The sequence below is a fragment of the Gopherus evgoodei genome, chromosome 3 (genome assembly GCF_007399415.2).
Source record: "Gopherus evgoodei ecotype Sinaloan lineage chromosome 3, rGopEvg1_v1.p, whole genome shotgun sequence".
Taxonomy (NCBI): Eukaryota; Metazoa; Chordata; order Testudines; family Testudinidae; genus Gopherus; species Gopherus evgoodei.
Genome location: NC_044324.1, coordinates 221,126,521 through 221,150,009, shown reverse-complemented (window position 1 = coordinate 221,150,009; position 23,489 = coordinate 221,126,521). Strand labels below are relative to the sequence as shown.

At 40.1% G+C, this 23,489-nt stretch overlaps 1 protein-coding gene across 2 annotated transcripts in view; it reads right to left on the bottom strand.

Annotated features, from left to right (window-relative positions):
• The window catches only part of SOS1 (SOS Ras/Rac guanine nucleotide exchange factor 1), a 95,139-nt gene that overhangs the window by 47,689 nt on the left and 23,961 nt on the right, over positions 1-23,489 (bottom strand). For both annotated transcript variants that reach the window (XM_030558132.1, XM_030558133.1), the window contains exons 3-8: positions 20,614-20,745; positions 17,109-17,273; positions 14,385-14,594; positions 12,226-12,369; positions 11,271-11,381; positions 11,080-11,178 (exon numbers count right to left, since the gene is read on the bottom strand). In XM_030558132.1, coding sequence (XP_030413992.1) covers positions 11,080-11,178; positions 11,271-11,381; positions 12,226-12,369; positions 14,385-14,594; positions 17,109-17,273; positions 20,614-20,745 — 861 coding nt within the window. The remainder of the gene's footprint in view (positions 1-11,079; positions 11,179-11,270; positions 11,382-12,225; positions 12,370-14,384; positions 14,595-17,108; positions 17,274-20,613; positions 20,746-23,489) is intronic.

Sequence of the window (23,489 nt, the reverse complement as noted above, 5' to 3'; positions counted from 1 at the left end):
GTGTCAAACTAATCTGATAGCATTCTTTGATAGGATAACGAGCCTTGTGGATAAGGGAGAAGCGGTGGATGTGATATACCTAGACTTTAGTAAGGCATTTGATACGGTCTCGCACAATACTCTTATAGATAAACTAGGAAAGTACAATTTAGATAGGGCTACAAGGTGGGTGCATAACTGGCTGGATAACCGTACTCAGAGTAGTTATTAATGGCTCCCAATCCTGCTGGAAAGGTATAACCAGTGGGGTTCCGCAGGGGTGTGTTTTGGGACCGGCTCTGTTCAATATCTTCATCAACGATTTAGATGTTGGCATAGAAAGTACGCTTATTAAGTTTGCGGACGATACCAAACTGGGAGGGATTGCAACTGCTTTGGAGGACAGGGTCAAAATTCAAAATGATCTGGACAAATTGGAGAAATGGTCTGAGGTAAACAGGATGAAGTTCAATAAAGATAAATGCAAAGTGCTCCACTTAGGAAGGAACAATCAGTTTCACACATACAGAATGGGAAGAGACTGTCTAGGAAGGAGTATGGCAGAAAGAGATCTAGGGGTCATAGTAGACCACAAGCTTAATATGAGTCAACAGTGTGATATGTTGCAAAAAAAGCAAACGTGATTCTGGGATGCATTAACAGGTGTGTTGTAAACAAGACACGAGAAGTCATTCTTCCGCTTTACTCTGCGCTGGTTAGGCCTCAACTGGAGTACTGTGTCCAGTTCTGGGCACCGCATTTCAAGAAAGATGTGGAGAAATTGGAGAGGGTCCAGAGAAGAGCAACAAGAATGATTAAAGGTCTTGAGAACATGACCCATGAAGGAAGGCTGAAGGAATTGGGTTTGTTTAGTTTGGAAAAGAGAAGACTGAGAGGGGACATGATAGCAGTTTTCAGGTATCTAAAAGGGTGTCATCAGGAGGAGGGAGAAAACTTGTTCACCTTAGCCTCCAATGATAGAACAGGAAGCAATGGGCTTAAACTGCAGCAAGGGAGATTTAGGTTGGACATTAGGAAAAAGTTCCTAACTGTCAGGGTAGTTAAACACCAGAATAGATTGCCTAGGGAAGTTGTGGAATCTCCATCTCTGGAGATATTTAAGAGTAGGTTAGATAAATGTCTATTAGGGATGGTCTAGACAGTATTTGGTCCTGCCATGAGGGCAGGGGACTGGACCTGATGACCTCTCGATGTCCCTTCCAGTCCTAGAGTCTATGAGTCTATGAGATTTAAAAGTACACCACTGTCCAATGTAATAACAAAATTTCCAGACATCCCTCTCTCATCGAGCTATTAAAAAAATGGTTGTGATCCCCACTGTTGGTAGAACTCATATTCCAGATGTTACGATTTTTTTTTAATGCTTCTACTTCAGAATGAAGGATTTTCCCCACATTAGAAATTGAAAAAACCTCTTAATGTTAACTCATAATTAGATGCATAATTCAATTTTATTGAACATTTATAATTTCTTAAACTAAAAGGTACATTCAAATATTACTGTTTAAATATCCAAACAGGTGCCAAAATATGTACTTTAAAAAAATTACTATTTCAACACATACAGATGTAATCTAACCCTACAAGAAACAGATGAAAACAAGTATTGTTTGCAAATATATCAGTCAACTTTGGCAGTAAAAGTGACTCTTGAATCATCTACAAAATTTTTTAGAAGTCTGCAGTAGACTCAAATAGCTACTAGCAGAGTCTTTGCATGGATTTTGTATGCTCAAGAGTCCACCACTGAGGAGCTGCATATGTTGCCACTTGCACATTTGGAGAAGCTGCTGTAAATAAAATTAAATCTTCTTTACACTTTCCTGCCTAACTTCAGATTCATCAGTTCCTTCCACACTTGCTGCTATCTCTTCCTCAGCAGCTGCATTATCTTTCTGGAACAAATGTAGAAGCCTGTACCAGTTTTCTTCCTTGGCCCTCCATGCTCTTGTGAGACCTCTCCTCCTCAGAGTCATCCAGTTTTTTCCTCCTGAGCTGGAGCAGCACTGTAGAATGTAGATGAACATTTTATTTTACAATTTTTAATTAACTAGACTGGTAACATGCATTGTTACATCTATATTTGAAATAGCACCAAATATTTACCTATTTGCTTTCACATTTGGGATTGAGGACATCCATTTTCTTCCCAAGAATTCTCCATCACAGTAAAGTAATGTTGATTTAAATCAGCCTTTCCGTTTTCTTATATAATTCCAATTTGTAATAAAATTCACCTTAACAGCTTCAACATAATACAGCATGGAGTCTGATTTTTACTGGCAGAGTTGTGAGGCCTTGCACTCAACTCGATGGTATTTCTGCATTTGGATGGTGTTACATGATAATATCCAAATGACGTGTCCAATCAATTCCAAAATTTTCAGGGAGTGTACTAAGCATCAACAGGCAGAACCCTATTCATTTTGGTGACAACTGGAAAAGCGAAAGGGGGAAATGGGACACACAGAATGGGTTTGCAGAACTAGGAGCTTCAGCCACCTCTATAACTGTCTATAGGAGCAAAGAACCAGTTGATGGCAGCCATTATCACCTTCCAGTTTTACAATAACCCTCACCTTAGCTCTGCCCATCCTCCCAATACAGTTTAAAAATGTGGACAACCCTGAAAGAGAAAGAAAAGAAACAGATAAAGGAGAAGAAGAATGGTGGGGAGAATGGGAGCACACAGAACCCCTGGCATGGGGAGCAGGGAGAGAACAGTGGACCTAGCATGAGCAGAAAGGGGACCACAGAGCCCCTGGCATAGAGGAGATGTGGGCCATGGAAACCTTGTTGGGGGGAGGGGGATGTGGAGGGATTCAAGGAGTCCCTAATGTCAGGGTTCCCTCCCCACTCCGAACTCTAGGGTACAGATGTGGGGACCCACATGAAAGACCCTCTAAGCTTATATTCCACCAGCTTAGGTTACCCAAGGCACAAATTTCTTTCCTTGTCCTTGGATGGTACTGCTGCCACCATCAAGTGATTTAAAACAAACAAACATTCAGGGAGGGGCCACTTGGAGCCCTATTCTCCCCCCCCCCAATATCCCCCAAGCCCCTTCACCCCCTTTCCCTTTTCGGGGGGGCAGCTTGAGAATAATATACCAACTGTTAGGTTAACAAAGTGAGCACAGACCAAATCCCTGGTTTTTAGGATATTGAAAATCAATCAGGTTCTTAAAAGAATAATTTTATTTAAAAAAAGTAAAAGAATCACACCTGCAAAATCAGGATGGAAGATAACTTTACAGGGTAAATAAAAAGATTTTAAACCCAGAGGATTCCACTCTGATTCTGCTTCCCAGTTACAAAACAGGAATAAAATTACCTCTTAGCATAGAGAAAATTCACAACCTAAAACAAAAGATAATCTGATGCATTTCCTTGCTATTACTTACAATTTTTGTAATCTTAGATCAAGGGCAGGCAACCTATGGCACACGTGCCGAAGGCAACATGTGAGCTGATTTTCAGTGGCACACTCACTGCCCAGGTCCTGGCCACCGGTTCGGGGGGCTTTGCATTTTAATTTAATTTTAAATGAAGCTTCTTAAACATTTTAAAAACCTTATGTACTTTACATACAACAATAGTTTAGTTATATATTATAGACTTATAGAAAGAGGCCTTCTAAAAATGTTAAAATGTATGACTGGCATGTGAAACCTTAAATTAGAGTGAATAAATGAAGACTCAGCACAGCACTTCTGAAAGGTTGCCGACCCTTGTCTTAGATGCTTATTTCAGGGAGGGTTTTAGATTTTTTTTCATGCCCTGATCTCTCTCTGTCTGAGAGAGAGCAACAAAGAGAGCACAAACAAAACCTTCCCCCACAAATCTTCCCTTATTGGTCCTTTTGGTCAGGTGCCAACCCGATTATTTGAGCTTCTTAACCCCTTACAGGTAAAGGAGGGATTTTATGCTACCCTTAGCTGTATGTTTATGACACCTGGGTTGTGCAATGAGCTCAGCCAATAGAAGCAACGTGTATGACCTGCTAGATTACTCCTATTTCTAGGCTGATTATATCTTTCCAGGTGTCTTCATTGGGGGACCGTTTAAAATGTTAGCAGAGCCACATTTTCTGTAAATTCAAAAGAGAGTTATACATCCCTGTCATACTGCTGTAGTTGGGGGTGACAGGAGAAACCATTCTGATAACAGGACATTCCACATATTAGAAGCTAAACAAACAAAAAAGCTATACTAAAAGAACACTTAGGTTGCCAGTCAAGCATCCATAAATTAGGAAATACTAGATTTAGGGTTGTCTATGCAAGCTAAATTCTGCCTCTCTTGTGCATCTTTCCTGTGAACTGAACGAGGCAGAGTACTGTGGAAAAGATAGTATATGATCATGCAGTTAAAGACTACCATAATGCATATGCACAAGAGGTCAAATTAAGGTTGCAGGCAACCATAAAGCTGACATTTCCTAACGTTCAAGTGCTTGACTTTGCAACCTAAATAATGATCTTTAATTTAGTTTTTTTTCCCTACATAATTTCTTAAGTTTTTAATTAAGAAGGAAAGAGATAATATAATTTGTTTTTATGTGCAACTGTAACAAGCCCTTATCATGCAGTGTTTAACCCTGAGCCTTTCAGCAGTGGAGCACAAACTGCAACCCCTGAGCTACAGAATTAACTTCATTAACATGCAGCAGTAAAAGGTGGTTATTCAGGGTGGATCTACCTGCTTGGGGAGTGGCTGAAGGGATAGCCCAGCTGGTCTGGCTTTCCCATCCCCCTGAAATTGAGGGAGCTCCTGCTGCTCATGATGCCCCTAGAAAAGGACCAAGGAATTGGGCTACTAGGGCTGTTTGCTGAATCTGTGGGTGGGTGAGGGGGAAGGCAGAGCCCGGCCTGGTTCCCACCTCATGTGGTGCCTCCATAGGAGGGTATGGGACACTGGGGCCATGAGCCATGTCCAGGTATGGGGACCTCAGCTCTTCACCTTCCCCTCTCCAGCTGCTTTAACAGCTCCTAGGAGTTGCCAGTACATCTGCTGTTGTAATAGCAGCAACAGCATGAGCTACGAGCATGCTGCCAACATTTTCCCGAGGAATGCAAGCAAAAGAAGGCATTTTCTAAACAGCCTGTAACCCAACAAAAGCTGAACACAATTTCATGGGACAAAAAGGCACTTCCCTAGCTTAATGGCATGCCTCCATGTCAAACATCAAAAGTTCACCTCAAACAACAGAAAGGTGATAGAAAGGTCTTGAGAGGTCTTTATAGAGAAAAGTGTTAGGCATTGTAAGTATAAGGTTCATTACCAATTCCCCCTGTAATAACTTTGGTCTGGTCTACACCTAAAAATTAGATCAACCTAGACTGACATTGCCTGGGGCTGTGAAAAATGTTGTGCCCTGGGCAATATAGTTAGGTCAAGCTAACCCCCGCTGTAGATACATCTAGGTTGACAGAAGAATTCTTCTATTGAATTAGCCACTGCCTCTCAAAGGGGTGCATTTAATATCGCCAAAAAAACAAACAAAAAAAAACAACAACACACACACCCCTCCCCCCCCCCACCACATCCTTTCATCAATGTAGCAAGCATCTAGCTATGCCACTGTAGTGTTTGTAGTGTACACAAACCTGTGGTGATTTTTCAGGCTTATCACAGTACTAAATGCTGTATTCTTCACAATACTGCAGACATAATTCACTCAATCTTTTTTGTACTGTTTACTTAAACATATTAAGAAATCTTACTAGAATTATACAATTGAAATCATCTTCCAGAATAAGACAGCATGGGAAAGAAATTCAAGTTCTGACAAGCAGCCAATTCTGGCCCATTTTAGTTTAAGAACCTGAAAAAAATCACACCAAACCAACCTCTCTTTTCAGCACCTGCCACATTTACCACTACCAGCATTCTGCTATTCACAATGTGACTAAACAAAAGGACATGTTACAAATGCTCTCTAAAACAATGTCCTTTATACAGTGGAGTCGCATCATAGGCGCATTTAATGTACGTGATTTTAACTACATGCGCTCGGCAAAACAAAAAAAAGAAAAACAATGTAAATACTGTACTTGTAGTGCAGGCGATTCTGCCCACCATTCCACTCAATGAGTGTTTGACTATACGCGATTTTCACCTTACGCACTGACTTCAGAACCTAATCCCCGCGTAAGATGCAACTCCCCTGCATTCTTACTAGTAAGTATACTAGACTCTAGAGCAAGGGTGGCCAACTTGAGCCTGAGAAGGAGCCAGAATTTACCAATGTACATTGCCAAAGAGCCACAGTAAAATGTCAGCAGCCATGCTGATCAGCGTCTCCCCCTTCGCCCCCACACCTCCAACTGTTTCGTGGCACGCAGGAGACTCTGGGAGGGAGACGGAAGAGTAGGGCATAGTAGGCTTGGGGAGGAGGAGGGGTGAAGTGGGGGCAGGGCCTGGGGCAGAGCCAGGGGTTGAGCCGTGAAAACCCCATGGCCCATTGGAAAGTTGGCACCTGTAGCTCCAGCCCTGGAATCGGTGCCTATACAAGGAGTCGCAAATGAACTTCTGAAGAGCTGCATGTGGCTCCGGAGCCACAGGCTGGCCACCTCTGCTCTAGAGAGAGAAAGAACTTCCTGTATTGAAATTCAGTAACATGAACTGTCAGTTTCAGATTAAATAGAATACATAATTACATTTTAATCAAGATAATTATTGGATTACTGCAATAATAATTGAAGGCATATTACTTCAGTTCACAAGAACAATTTAAACCGATCTAATAAAATTCCAAGCAAATACAGAAGTACATCCACTGCATATACTTTATTTCCTGACATATCTGCTCTTTATTTCCTGACAGGCTATCCTGTGTCTGTGGTATAGTTATTTTACTTCTTTACATCCATATACTTACTAATAGGTAGTAAGTGGAAATCCATTCTCCCCTCTAACTAGTATTAAAGTGTGTGTATATAAAAATATCCAGTATTTTTATTTTGAAATATAATAATATGCACAAGAGCTTATTAACATACAGAAAGCAGCAAGACAGACTATATAAATTACCTGACGTAAAGAAAACCTCAGCAACAAGTTTCAAAAAATATGTTGTACATAAATCATGAGAATCAGGCATGAAGCCTTGAAATATTTATTTAAAAGAGGCAATAAACACTGTCATAGCTTCTACCTCCTTGCAAACTAATGACCTGACAAACAATTACAGCGTTATATTGAATGCAGAGCTTACGGATAAACTTTCATCACAATGTCACGACCATTAAAATGATGATCTAGAGAGACAGAATTCTGTAAAATTTTTCAGCATCAAGTGTCAAACTTGATTCCTCAGCCATTTCCAAATTAAAACCAGAGTCATTCCCTTCCCTATATAACAGATAGTTGTACAGACCCAGCACAAATATACAAATAGTGTAACTGATACAATTCCACAGTTGTATGCCAGCTGAGCTCCAGCAGCATGTAATAAATTTAATACTTTCATGCTGGAAAAGGAAAAAAGTAACATTCTTACCTTTGATGCCCTTGTTGCATCAGAAGGATTTAACACTACTTAGGACAGTCCAAGAGATTCAGGAAAAAATATTTGAAATTAAGATGTTTCCACATTGACTAAACTAAATTACAACTCTGCAAAGACTGGAGAATCATTTTAAGATGAAATTCAGATATTAAACAAGGCTTTGGGAATGGATCTTTGGGATCTGTCCTTCATTTCTAGTGATACTAGAAGAGATCAACTGAAGTTATTGTGAAATGAGAGTATACCGGACAATCGACCAATTACACAAGTACATGAAAAATTCCAACTACAGATATTTGCGAAAACACAGCAATTCCCATCAAGTCACAAAACTTAAGTTTACACACATTACTAATAGAGATTAGCAAGATTTTTTTCAGGGAAGGAATGTCCAATATTGCACTTTCTGTATAAGAACATTTGAAGTATTATATACATAGAACTGAAACCATTTAAAGATACTGAAGTTTTAGAATGCATGATAGAGAAGATACTTATCTCAGAGAATATACATACTACTCTTTCACATATTGTAGTCTTCTGTGCAGGGCAGATTTGCAAATTGCTCTCAGCAAAAGGAAATTTTCAGGTGAATTCTCCTAAAAGTTATCTTACAAAAAGAAAACTAGAAGTATTATGCATCTATCCTAACCAAGACAGAAATATAGTACCCTATTTCTATAAATCTTATAAACTGTTTCCTTTGACAACATGACAGAACTGTTTATGGACAGTATTATGCAGCTCCACCTTTTATAGCATCATTCACACAAATACAAGCCAACTCTGTCTCCTTTAATTTTATATTAACTACTTACAGCAAACAGGAATTCTCCACAAACAGTTGATTCTTATACCTTTCCCACACACCCACACCTCCCCTTGCAGCTTGGAGACTTGCCTCGCCAATGTCACTGCCAATAGGAAAGCTACCTTCCATGATGGTGAGACAGGGAGCACGAGGCCAAAGACTCAATGGGCAGGCTTGTGAGCCTGCTACATTGCTCCCCAAGAGCTTGGGCCCAAGATGCCAATGTGGGGGAAGAGTTGCCTGGCATGGGACCTTGCTCACACCGTGTCTTATCCTTTCCCTTGCGGGAGGATGGAGACCAGCCTCGTCCCACCTTCTTGGGCTTCGTGGTGGGAGCCATGGATGGGGACCAGTGCTGGCTAGTGGACAGTCCCAGTGGGGCACTACACACCAAGGTCATGCTACTTGGTGCCAAGTCGGAGCATTGCTCCAGTGCTGGGGTGCTGGTCGACTCCATAAGGAGCATTCTTAAATGAACATCACGCTCCTTTTTAGTTCTTGGCTTGAAGGACTTGCACATTTTGCATTTCACTAATACATCCTTCACCCAAGCAATGCAGATAACTGCTATGTCGATCACTAACGGGCATGGACCTCTTGCAGCGAACACAGGGCTTAAAGCTTGTATTTCTGAGGCAAAGTCCCATTCGGGACCTACAAAGTCTCTAACTATAGCTAAGGGATTTATAAACACTAATAAAAAACTATATACAGTATAAACAGGAAATAACTAGTTTGTATGAACAGGTAGCTACAGCACTAACTGAAGCAGCAACAGTTCCAGCACCATCACTAGCAGTAAGAAGGAACAGAGGGTGGGGAGGGCAGCATCCTATATATCCGGCGCCCCCCAGGCATGTGCACACCACTCCAGGGGGCATCGGAGTCAGTACCCTATGGATACTGCTGAGAGAAAAACTTCCAGCACCAGTGCATGTGATGAGCACACACGCCTAAGTTGAATGACATGAGCAATCACTCGAAGAAGAATGGATAATACTGTATATTCCTGATGCACTGTCCATCAGATTTCAATTCTCTTCAGTTTTTTTAAAATGTGATAACTAACGCACCTATGCTTTGAACTATAACCGTCACTGTGTACAAGTTATATGGTTTTTTTTGCTCATCTACATATTCAACAAGAAATTGCAAGAGATTCTTTTTAATAGCTATCTTCAAATCACACAGAAGTCAAACTGGCAGATGGATGTTTAAAACCAAAGCACAGGTATTCCATAAAAGATGCAATATAGCCTCAAGACATTGCTAGTGCAATTTGCTTAAATGCTCTATGAGAATTATGGAAAATAAATGTTGTCAAATAGTACAAGAGATACTTTATATAATGAACATCTGTGGCTAAAAGAAGATGTGAACATGAAACACTATTTGTGGAAATCAGACTTTCCATAACTGAGACTAGTTTGTCTGCAACTCCTGTAATCCTGGACTCTAATTTGTGCAATATAATCTTTCATATTTCACATAATTCAGTGTTCTTTACAGTTAAGTGTACATAAAAATGCTGGGTCTTCATTCGGTTTCATGTTTTAATAAAGAAACTATGTGATGTGACCTCCACCCCCCCAAATAAAAATTTGAGTTAGAATATTGTCATGTATAACCAAAATTACAAGCAACTCAAATCTTTTGACACTAAGCTTCCAGAACACAAAATGTTGTTGCCAACCAGGAGACAGGGAGGATTTTTTCCACTCTCATTTGAATTTCTCCATGATGTCTGAGATTTTTTTCTGAGAGAGCAATTCCGCCCCCCCCCCCCCAACAATTCCCTCTGAAGTAAAATTTAATTTTGGGAGAAACAACTTAAGCAAAGTATTCTATTTGTTAAAGATCACAGTTTAATAAAGATGTCTGATTTGTTAAATCAAAAGACTTTGCCCATTTATTTTGTACTGTTCAGTTACAGTACTTTAAATAAGATCTTTACAATTCAACCACTGATAGTCCATCACATCACACAAAACACCCAGGAAAAACACCTGATTAATGGAGATGACTCACCTGTAACCTAAATTCTTCAAGATGAATGCTACACATTCCCACTTATGGGATACACCAACAGTGCAGTCTGGATGCACTGACAATACATCTCAGGATCCAAGCTGCATCATCAGTACATACCATGAGCGAGAATGTGCAGAGGCTACTCAAAGGAGCAAAAAACGTTAATGTTGAAAGAGAATGTCACAGGAGTCCTGTTCTCACCCAGAAACCAGAGTTACCATTACTTCAAAATAAAATCTCATCAACTTTAGAAAACTTCAGATATATATGTTTTTTTTTTTTCCAGGGTTTCCAGTTAAGAAATGCAGCCACGTTTTCACTGATCATTACCCCGTCTTACACTGTTCACCCAGGCTTAGCTTTATTCCTAAAATATAAACAAAATAACTAGGAAGTAAAATTCCTTTTTCTATTTGAGGGATCCATTTTCAATACACCAAAACAATATCACTACAATATTACTCAATACAAAAACAAAAACCCAGATGTTAGTTGCTGCACAATATAGATAAAAATATGGACATGCATTCGTTACATGTACAAACCTACAATGGCACAGAATTTACATTTCATTACACCATATTCATCATTCCATTTTTATTAAAAAATTCTGTTAGTCTACTAAGATGCTTACTGAGAATATAGATAGTTCTGGTATAACTAAAATTGAGAAATGCTAATATGAAACAAAACATTTTAGATGAGCAATATAATTTTTTACTTACCTTTAAAAGTTCAAAATAGTGAAGACAGTGATAAACGGGAGCAAGAAGCAGCCTCGGTAGAACATATTGAACAGCCTCTTTAAAACCTTCTCCTATTGACTGGAAACGAAAATGGTTTTAATCTTAAAACAATAGGTGTGTTGTTGTAGCACAATGGTATATTCTTAAAAACATTAAAAAAGATATTGTACCTGTAAATAGAATGCTGCTCCAGGCTTTGATAACTGACTAAGAAAGTGATCATGAAAAGCAGGTCGCAAAATATCTTGAGCGTATGATTCATACGGATCAAATGCCAGTTCCTAAGAAGGAATACAAAGTAAAATTTTAAAATAGGTTAGTATCAAAGCTTCCTGTTATTGTTAAAAATATGAAGTATATTACACAGGAGAAAACTTTATAATTTTATCAGTAAGCACATTTATAAAGATTTCAGTCTCAATCCTGAGAAGGTTTAGGCACATGCTTAACCTCATGCATTTAGTTATCAGTGTATAAAGTTAAACTCATGCTCAAGTCTTTGCAGAAACAGGGTCTTAGACACTCCCATTTTGATTTCAGTCTCTAAAGGTCAGTTTGATATTTCTAAACCTTAAAGCTCTTGTTCATTTCACTTCTGCCAGCACCTTGTCCCTCCACCTGCATGCACTGGCAATAAGGAGGAATTCTGATAGTTGGGTGCTGGGCCTGAAAATCTGGTGGCATGAGGGGATGCTCATGCAGCCTCGAACGGTCAAAGCCCTTCAAAAATGTCCCAAAGACCTGTGCAACCAGGCAGCAATACCTTAGCGGGGAAGCCCCCCTCCAAAAACTGCCAAAACACACTTTAGAATTATGAGTGAAAGATACCCATAGTGAAACTGGTCCCACACCCTTTTTGTGACTCAAACTAGTCTGCAGTCTCAGAATCAAGGGTAGGTCAGCAGCGTAAATTCTGAGAGCCTGGGGAAATCTGCCCTGTGATGACTGTTTCTTTGAAGAAGGTACATGTCAATGTAGGCAGCCAAGACAGTTGAAACAAAGATGTGCTGAACTACCAAAAAACATTTTTTTTTTTTATAATTACTCCAGTTATCTAGGACACACAAGGTGTATAATAAAAATAAAATATTTATTATAAAAACAAACTTTAATGTTCTTACTTACCTCTGCTAGGTCTTCAAAACAACTGCCTACTAAGGGATGGGGGCTGCCTTCATCTGTCATTTCTACGGTGTCTTCAATGTGGCCCAGTAGCTTCACACTAAGTTCATGAATATCTGATATACGACTAAATATATTTTCCACATCCTGAAGGAAGAAATGGAATCATCAGACAATAAATATCAATAGTGAATAAAAAAGAAATTAAATCCATAAGACAAAATATATAGCACACAACGCAAGCTACTTAATCAGTTAGAATATTGAAAAAACACTGATTAGTTTCTCAGCTAAAGCAAGGTTATAAATATTGTAGGTAACGGATAGGTGATTAATTACTGTGACTCATATTTGGAAGAAAAATAATGGGAGAAGAAACAGAGAACTTACGTTACTTATCTTAACCTGAATTTAGCAAATAGGGCTAGTTCTTTCACAGAATCAAACTCTTTAGTGTTTCTCAGAAGTATTGCCTTTTGGTTTCCATTTCGAATTTGAATTAAGAATAGTAATGACCCACATGTTAACCTGCCCTATGCAGTATACACAGTATTACACACAAATCATATCATCATGCAATTGCCCAGTTTGTGTTCTGAACCCACTGGTGAAACCCAAAGTCTAGCAGAGAAGAAAGATGAACCTGTGGAGAGGTGACCAAAACTTTTCAGATTTTTTTACTCTTAAGTAATCCAGTTTTCAGCAGTTCAGGATCTACTGCACATACCCAACTGAGGAAAATCCTGGCCTCAATGAAATCAATGGCAGAACTGCCACTGACTTCAGTGGAGTCAGAATTTCACCCTACAGCTCAGTACTCTTATAGAAAGAATGGGTGGAGGAAAGGTTTAGCAGAATCAGAAAAGACAGTTCAACTAAACAGAGCTCTAGCATTCAGAGAGAGATCTCATGTAGCTAAGAAAGTGCATGGCACTGACAGGAAAACAGGTATTCCAATTCCCATACCATGACAGACTACTGGCTTATTAATACAATATTGCAAAAACAGGCAGCATTTGCTGTTTACAATTTTTTTGAAACTCTGCACACCTCCTAAACTTCTACCCAGTAATGCACTTAGTCAATGATGCAATTTTATTTAATTATGCAATGCCAAAAAAAGAGGAACAATATCCTTCTGGTTCCTCAAACGGTCAGTTTATGACCTGAAGCATAAGTTTTGATCATCCTTGATGGTCTTAAATCTTTGCATTTGTGTGGAGTCTTTCATAAGAAGCTCTTAAAAAGTATTTTACGAACACTTTCCTCTTCTACTTACAAACATCAATAAATATTTTCATTCTTTCCCACACTTCAAAAAAAATAAGGAACCTGAGGCACAAAGCTTAAGTTACTTGTGGAACATCACACAACCCAGTGGCAGTTAGTGACCCAGGGCTCCCAATTCTAAGTCATTGAATATCTCCACAACCCTGCCTCTGTTTATATTTTCAAGGCGCTTTAGCACCTACATAGCGATAGGTGCTTCATAAAGAGAAGACAGGCAGGACAGTGGGGTAGACTAGGGCATTCAAACAATTTGCACCTTAATGTGCATTTCAATGTTGTCGGTTTTGCTTTTTAAAATGCAGTCTATATGGCAGCTGTACAAGTGGGTTGAGAAACGGTACAGGAGAAACTTCCTTCTACCCTTATAATGTCAATACAATAGTTCCCAATGCACTAAATTGGCTTTCTAGGATGCGAGAGAAGTGCAAGGGGAATATAATGATGCATGGTATAGGACACTCAGCACACCCTGCTCTACAATTCTATATTCTGGGTTCTAGACTTCTGGGCTAGGAGAGAGGAAAACATCCTCCTAATCCCTCATCATTTATTTCAGGATGAGCTATAATACGTTCCCATGCTGCCTCTCCTTTCTTATCTACATTTCAATCCTTATACCATGTGTGCATGCACACACCCCTTTTCTCAGCCTATTCTTTCAGGGCTGCCTTTGTAGGTGAGCGGCAGCATCAAAATAACATCTGTTACTGGGCTGCAGCAACAAGCGTGGAGAAACAGATGGCTTTCTGATAGTTTTTCCTATACTATATGAATGTTACCCTAGACAAAAGTTAGGTCCCAGCAATTCTTACTTACATTAATGCAAACGTAAGTTTGATATGCATCAGCTGTAACATCTATATAATACTTACATGAGCTGAAAACAATTTGGAGTTGGAGACAAAAGGCTCTCTAAAAACTTTTATAATGAGATTTAGTTCCCTTATGTACTGTCGAACCTCTGCCATAAATGACTTGACTAGATCATAATAGGTTTGTTCTCCTGAAGTGGAGGGTTCCTCATCAGATAAAGTTAGTGCACTTATATCTTCTACATCTTGATGGAACATATCCATCAACACCTGTGTAAATGAAATTGGAGAAAGTTATACACAAAAATTAGATACAAAAATTACCGGCGGGGGGAAATAAGTTGTTAGAAAAGATCTAGTTGACTACTATTAATGGGAGGCTTTGTATGTTGTCTTGAGGTTGGTTAAACATATTTGGTAAAAAGGAAATTGAATTAAGAAAAAGCAATGCAAAAAACTAACTAACTATGTATCATCCTAATTCTAATTCAGCTACAAGAAAGAACTGACCGGCAGTTTGGTCTGTGCTACACTTTATATCCCATATGGAAGAGGGGCGCCAGGTTCATGCACATGAGGCGCACACACCTAAAAGTGGGATCCACGTGAACAAATGCTTGAAAATATGCAATTTGGTTAATTTGTCTGTCCTCCATATGGGGTAGGGAGGAAGCAGAAAGAAGGAAACATAGCTTATATTATTTGAGACTGATCATACCTAAGATGCTTATGGACAGAAAGTAAGGATTACATTACATAAAGGGGCAGCCTATAAGGTGTGTGAAGGTACTTGAGGGAAAATTGGACTAATGCATACCTAAGACAGAGCATAGGCAAGTGCTGACAGCTTTATAATGTCTCAGAGTTAACTGATAAGGCTAGGCTAAGTCTGGAAACACTGTATGGGCCATGTCTGCATTTGATGTGGTGAATAAGGCAGAGCCACAGAAGTCTCCCTCTAGCAGGTTGTTCCTTCAGAACAAATACCAGCAGGTTGGATGCTTGCTTCAGAGCCTTTAAGAAACCTGCTGTTTATGCATGGGGTTATTGCAACTCTTCAGAAGTGTGACTGTAGTGTATGAGGCACCCTTACATCCAAACCCTGTTAAGGCTGGTTTCTTGGTCAATGCATTTTGCTAGTCCAACCAACAGCTGAAGGAGGCAGAAGATTAGGAGAAAGAACCGAAGGCATCATTAGCACAATCATATGGCAGGTAGCCAAGCTTCTGCTGAATATCCACATACAGACATGTATCTCTACAAGCAACAGTGATGGAGACAGCTGCCCTATACTACTAAGCCCTGGTCTACACTCTAGAATAAGCTCAACATAAAAGACAGTTTATGTCAACCTAATTATGTCGTGTACACATTCCAGCCTTGCTCCCACCGATGTGAGTGCTCTACTACCCCGAGATAATAACTCCATCCCCATGAGAGGCATGGGGCTTATGTTGATGTAGTTAGGGCGAGGCAATGTCTGTGTAAACACTGCAGGTTACTTACATTGGCTGTCATTCTTATCAATGTCAGGGCTCCATGCTGGAGCTATAAATTGAGGAAGTGTTCACAGCTTGGGCTGTCACTCTAGGTAGGGTAGTGGTGGTGGGGGCTCCAGCTACAGCCTGGCTGTCCTCCCAGGGTGCTGGCTCCCCACTGGGCTGCTGCCCCAGATCCCTGCTCCCCATAGGGGGCCTGACACGGGTGGGGAAGTGCGTGCTCCTGTTGGGGAGCTGAGCAGATCTGAGAGTCCCAGCTCCAGACCCCCCACACTGCCCTTCTTAAGTCAGTGGAAGTGCTCCTTATGAGGCTATGCACCACCGACAGAAGGAGGGTAGTGTGGACATAGGTCAACTTAAGCTTGTAGTATAGATATGCCTTAAGTGTCTTAATGGTCACTAAGGTCTCACAAGGTACTTCCTCCATCTGTTTCTTCCTTAGCCTTAAAGGAAAGCGAAGAGGGCACAGTCAATACAAGGCTGAAGCAAGACAGGGGACTATTCACTGGAGCAACAACAAACAAAAACCTCAATGAGCTGATTAACACAAGTAATGCCAACAACAGACAGGGCAAACAGTGAGAAGGGGACACAAGAAAAGGTTCCATGGACTTCAATGAAACTAGAGGCTCTGACCTCTCTTGAGGAACTGATTCCAAGTTGTGTGGGGTTTTTTGCTTTTTTTGAAAGGGAAAAAATACAGGTTTCAGAGTAGCAGCCGTGTTAGTCTGTATCCGCAAAAGGAACAACAGTACTTGTGGCACCTTAGAGACTAACAAATTCTCATGCTGAAATAAATTTGTTAGTCTCTAAGGTGCCACAAGTACTCTTGTTCTTTTTGCAGAAAAAATACAGATTGTTTGCCCTCCAGTGTGTCCAAAGATTGAGACTAGGTGTCCAAGGCAGCTAGAATGCAGAAACGCTTGAGAACACGCCAAAGGAATTTAGCTCATCGACCACAGTCAGAAAGAGTGTTCTGGAGCACTGGGGAATGCTGAGGTTGCATGAAGTGTCCCAAATAAAACTTTGCACCGTCAACCCCTAGGAATGCTCTACGTTCAAGTCACTGTTAGTCTCAAAATAGCAATAATTTTAGAAGTTCATGTACTGCTGGGGGGTTTCTAAAGGAAGATGCATATCAAAATTCTACATTACAAAACATTTAAGGACTAAGAATAATATTCAACATGGAGATTTTTAGAAACCATTCAAGATCTGGTTAAAAATTTAATACTGCCAAAAAAAAAAATCCATTCCTTTGACACTTATGAACTATGCCACCTACCTTATCAGCACACATTGCCACTTTAATGTCTTGTTTTGTAATTTCATAATGTCTTATATTTCGTACGTAATTCCCAACCAGCTTTAAGATATCTGCAGAAATGTATTCTAATACTGCTACTATGTAAACAGATACTTGGTGGTCAATTTTGTAACCTAGAACTTCCTAAAAGTAAAAAAATAAAATAAAAAGTGCATCTTTAAATGTGTTATACAACCAGTCAAATAACTAATTTATGTATTTTAGAATAAACCTACTGAAATCATATGTTCAGTGCAACTGTCATTAGATAGTCAACGTCTATTCACCATCAGTACTGGCAATATTAAAATACTTATTTCTGTTATACACCAAGAGAGAACAGTGATATCACAGGTAACACTGCATGGCTCAAACTGACTTTGAAATGTTAACAACTCTACCAAGCATTTATAACATGCAGTACCGTTCTAATTGACACACTCTAAAAGCACTGAATTCTCTTTATCACTCAGCTAGAATAAAAGTATTGCAATTTTTGGCAGACAAGTATTTAGGGTTGTCTTTTTTTTCAAAAAGTGTTACTAACCTTTCAAGACATATTGCACATATACATTCCTCTCCTGATGTACATGCACCCCAGGCAGAACACCAGAATTTTTTCCCTCAGTGGTACTCATTTGGTGGGGTTTGAGCACCCTCTGCTGGCGCCAGTAAAGGGACCCAGCTGACCCTGAGCCCCCTCAGTTCCTTCTATCTAGAAAATCCGATGTAGAGGGGTAGGAAGGCAAGTTGTAGAATGGACATGTGCAACACATCTCATCGAACTGTCTTTTTTTCCCTTTGAGTGACTGCCCATGTGCATTCCATTCTTGGAGAGTGTCAAGGAGTTCAACAGGTGGAGGGATCAGAGTTTATCACCAGGGCCTGATGAAATGCATCCTAGAATACTCAAGGAGTTACTGGAAGAGGTATCTGAGCCTCTAGCTATTATCTTTGGGATATCATGGGAGACGGGGGAGATTCCAGAAGACTGGAAGGGGGCAAATATAGTGCCCATCTATAAAAAGGGAAATAAAAACAACCCAGGAAACTAGAGACCAGTTAGTTTAACTTCTGTGCCAGGGAAGATATTGGAGCAGGTAATCAAAGAAATCATCTGCAAACACCTGGAAGGTGGTAAGGTGATAGGGAATAGCCAGCATGGATTTGTAAAGAACAAATCGTGTCAAACTAATCTGATAGCGTTCTTTGATAGGATAACGAGCCTTGTGGATAAGGGAGAAGCGGTGGATCTGATATACCTAGACTTTAGTAAGGCATTTGATACAGTCTCGCATGATATTCTTATAGATAAGCTAGGAAAGTACAATTTAGATGGGGCTACTATAAGGTGGGTGCATAACTGGCTGGATAACCGTACTCAGAGAGTAGTTGTTAATGGCTCCCAATCCTGCTGGAAAGGTATAACAAGTGGGGTTCCGCAGGGGTCTGTTTTGGGACCGGTTCTGTTCAATATCTTCATCAACGATTTAGATGTTGGCATAGAAAGTACGCTTATTAAGTTTGCGGACGATACCAAACTGGGAGGGATTGCAACTGCTTTGGAGGACAGGGTCAAAATTCAAAATGATCTGGACAAGTTGGAGAAATGGTCTGAGGTAAACAGGATGAAGTTCAATAAAGATAAATGCAAAGTGTTCCACTTAGGAAGGAACAATCAGTTTCACACATACAGAATGGGAAGAGACTGTCTAGGAAGGAGTATGGCAGAAAGAGATCTAGGGGTCATAGTGGACCACAAGCTTAATATGAGTCAAAAGTGTGATACTGTTGCAAAAAAAGCAAACATGATTCTGGGATGCATTAACAGGTGTGTTGTAAACAAGACACGAGAAGTCATTCTTCCGCTTTACTCTGCACTGGTTAGGCCTCAACTGGAGTATTGTGTCCAGTTCTGGGCACCGCATTTCAAGAAAGATGTGGAGAAATTGGAGAGGGTCCAGAGAAGAGCAACAAGAATGATTAAAGGTCTTGAGAACATGACCTATGAAGGAAGGCTGAAGGAATTGGGTTTGTTTAGTTTGGAGAAAAGAAGACTGAGAGGGGACATGATAGCAGTTTTCAGGTATCTAAAAGGGTGTCATCAGGAGGAGGGAGAAAACTTGTTCACCTTAGCCTCCAATGATAGAACAAGAAGCAATGGGCTTAAACTGCAGCAAGGGAGATTTAGGTTGGACATTAGGAAAAAGTTCCTAACTGTCAGGGTGGTTAAACACTGGAATAGATTGCCTAGGGAAGTTGTGGAATCTCCATCGCTGGAGATATTTAAGAGTAGGTTAGATAAATGTCTATCAGGGATGGTCTAGGCAGTATTTGGTCCTGCCATGAGGGCAGGGGACTGGACTCGATGACCTCTCGAGGTCCCTTCCAGTCCTAGAGTCTATGAGTTTATGTACCCACAGACTGCAGTACATCTCACCCAAATTTGGCAAAATTTCTCAACTACTGGGTGATGGTGTAATGGGAGGAGAAAGTGTGCACCGATGATTAGGCTGCTGCTTTACAAATGTTCGGCATCGGGATCTGCACGAGGAACGCCACTGAGGATGCCTGAGTTCTTGTGAAGCTTGCCCGGTGGTTAAACACCTGTCAGAGCGTAACAAGTGCAGATGCTTACAGTTTTCTAAGATAAAGATCTTTCAGTCTCGTCACAAAGAATTTCAATTCTGGCCACTATAGTCACGAACAGAAAACTTGGATGGGGTAATAAAATACAATTAGGAAAACCATGGTAAAAATTTTAGCCTGGCTTCACACTTTCTTTGTGCGAGGCATAAAGTCCCTACAAATTTGGCAACACTCCCCAATAAGAGCTTCCCCAAGGCACTTAAAGCAACTTGAGTGTGCATCGCTCACAGGAATAGCCTTATTTCAGGAAACAACAGGGCTTGAAGCCTGGTGACTGAGGCATCCCTTGGCATCGGGAATCAACTGAAACCCTCAGATGGGGTAAAATCCTGACTGAACAAATACAAAACTGTTTACAATAAAATTCAGTAGTCTGTGTTCTCTTGTGAATACTTGCAAAAGCAAGAAGAGCCATTCCAGTGACTGTCACACAGAAGGTAAGGTAAGGAGGAACTAAGGGAGCGCGAGGTTGGATAGGCCCTTTATACTGGTGCCAGCGGTTTGAGACGCCCAGATGGGTATCACTGAGGGGGAAATTTCCAGTGGAGTATGCATGTAGAATCATTCGAAGAACTTAAAAACTTCTGGGAAGTATAATCATAGTCCTAAATGTATTTAACAAGCATACAATTAACTGAAATAGAAATAGTACAATGATGATGACGATACAGGACATACACTAAAATCCAGATTTGTTTTATTCCTTTTGATTTACACTTCAGGCAATATACAGACAATGAATGAAAATGTCAACCTTAACATTCTACAGTTCTGTAAAAGATAGGTTTGCCTAATTTTAAGTAGCAAGGCAATCAATTATGATTTGAATACTTACTTTTAACAATGGATGGATTTTTTCTACTGGGAGAGATAATGGATTTCTTCGTTTCCTCTTTTCAATAGCAGACTGGGCATCAGCTATTGCCCACTTATCAATAGGATGGGGAAAACTTTTTTGAACACGATCCTTAGGAGACAGAAAACAAGCACTAAGGGCTCAGTGAATAATCTGAATGTATTCAGCAAGTAGTATACTTGTTTAGATAAAGACTTCACTGTTACTGATTAAAAACAATTCCTTAAAAGGAATAATTTATTTTGATGCAACCGTGTTTAATGTACAGATAGAAACTAAAGTTATACCAAAAACTGTACAGCGACACATATCCTAAATGCTGTACACTAAATATATACTGCGCACAAAAAACTACACTCAAAGAACATTAAGGTTGCAGAGTTAAGCACTCAGTTAGGAAACACTCACAGGTGTGTTGTGAAGTTAAGTTTATTAATGTATGTGAAGCACTCAGATGCTGCAGTGATGAGTGCCATGGAAAAGCCCACAAGGAAATTAATAAATCTGTCTTTGAAGCAGGGTTTGAATAGTGTGCAGTGACTAAGACATGGAGCCACACATTGCATAATAAAAGGTTAAAATAAAATACTGAGTAGCTGTTCTTCCTGTGAGCACAGTCCATCCTGTGCACTGAGTAAGGCAGTGGTCCTGTGGAAAAAAATAGTCTGTGATCATGTAATTAAAGACCATAATTATACACACACAACTAGGGAGCCAAATTAAAATTCATGGGCAAGCTTAATTCTGGTGTTTCCGAACTGTTGAGTGGTTGACTTTGCAACTTTAACATCCTATTAACACAGGTTTTTTATGTATACTTTTCTAGGCTTTTAAAAAGGCAAACTAAAAATCAGAAATTTCTTCATGTCAAACTACATCAACTCCAATATGGTTCAGTAAGGTTAGATCTACAAACACAGACTTTTGCCACTTGAGTGAAGAGACTGGAAGCAGCAGAAGTCAATCTCTATGTAGAACAGCCACTGAAGGAGAGATGAGATATTTTGCCAGTGGGCTCTCGGCTATCTGCTGACAACAGAGGAATGTTCAGAATCAGAACCTGGAATAGAACTCAGGATTCCTGAGGTGATCACCCTCTAATAGTTGCACACAGGGACTATTCACTCCCTCTTGTCAACTGTTGAGAAGGGCCCACTTCCACCTTAATTGAACTGGCTTGTCAGCACTGACCCCCCACTTGGTGAGGCAACTCTCCTCTTTTCATGTGCTATGTATTTATAGCTGTCTCTGTATTTTCCACTCCATGCATCTAATGAAGTGGGTTTTAGCCCACAGAAGCTTATGCCCAAATGTGTGTGTTAGTCTCTAAAGTGCCACAAGGACGCCTTGTTGTTTTTGCTGATACAGACAAACACAGCTACCTCTCTGAAACCTGTCAAAGGCTACTGTATCAGCTTTATAAATGTCATGCGATATCTTTCTGGGAGGGCTAGTGACGGTACTCATGGCTCAATAGGTGAGCTCAATAATGATTCCAACAGGGAAATAAAGTCAGTAGGGGGTAATTAATGCAAATCTCTAATGTAGGTAACAAGTCTGAGGAAGCTTCACACATTAGGGAAATAGCATATGCTAGTTTGACCCAGTTCAAAAAAGTCATGGAAGACAAAGAACTGGAAATGGTATAAAGATGACGACAGTCCTGATTTGGAAAAAAAGAGACACATTCTCTTGGTTAGAGTTTCACGTCAATTCTTGGATTGAGAGAGAGAGAGGTCCTGCAGAAATTGCCTGAAGTACTTTAAGCTTACCAGGGTCTGTTGAAGATAGATGACTGCCTAGTAAGCCAACCCCTGGAGAAAAGTTGTTTATTGTTTTTAAGATTTTTTTCTATAATGTATTTGTTCTGAATAAATAGCCACTGGTTAACTCTGTGATTGCCCCTCAGAGCAGGACTGCAGGTGACGAACTAAAGTCAATCCTGCTGAGATAGTCACAGTAAAATGCAGGGTTCTGCAATGTAAGCCCCAGATCTAAAGGGAGAGAGTCACAGGACGCAACCCAGAGAAAGCTGACAGCGAGAGGACTGAGACTCAAGTGGGGTGCTCTCAAGCAGGCCATGAGAGGGTCTGAAGTGTAGTTATCTCCAGAATGGTGATAACATGTACTATATTTTGTACAGTGTTTACACATTTTATTCATATATACTATACAACATATAGTATTACTCTGGCACACAAAACTGACACTAGATATTAAAATACTGGATATGTTAGGAAGGACCTGGGACATAAAACCAGCTTTTGGTCTGCCACTGACAGACAGACACAAGTACCATATTTCTCCCATGCGCTTCACTTCCATAATGCCATGCCCAGTAGAATCTCAGAGTTATGAACACCAGAGTTACAACCTGACCAGTCTACCACACATCTCATTTGGAACCAGTCATACACAATCAGGCAGCAGAGAAAGGGGGGGGGGGGAAGTAAATACTGTACAGTACTGTGTTAAACTACTAAAAACAAAGGGAAAGTTTAATAAACAAGATTTGACAAGGTAAGGAAACTGTTTCTGTGCTTGTTTCAGTTCAATTAAGATAGTTAAAGGCTGTATTTTTTTCTGCATAGTGAAGTTTCAAATCTGTATTAAGTCAATGTTCAGTTTAAAATTTTGAAAGATCATAACTCTGAACAAAACGTTATGGAACATTTCAGAGTTACTAACAGCCTTCATGTCCGAAGTGTTTGTAACTCTGAGGTTCTACTGTACTCCTCAGAGAAAGATTTATAAGCATGAAAACTTCTCTCTCATATTAACAGAAGTTGGTCCAATAAAAGATATATGCCTCACCCACCATGTCTCTCTAATATCCTGGGACCAACACAGCTACA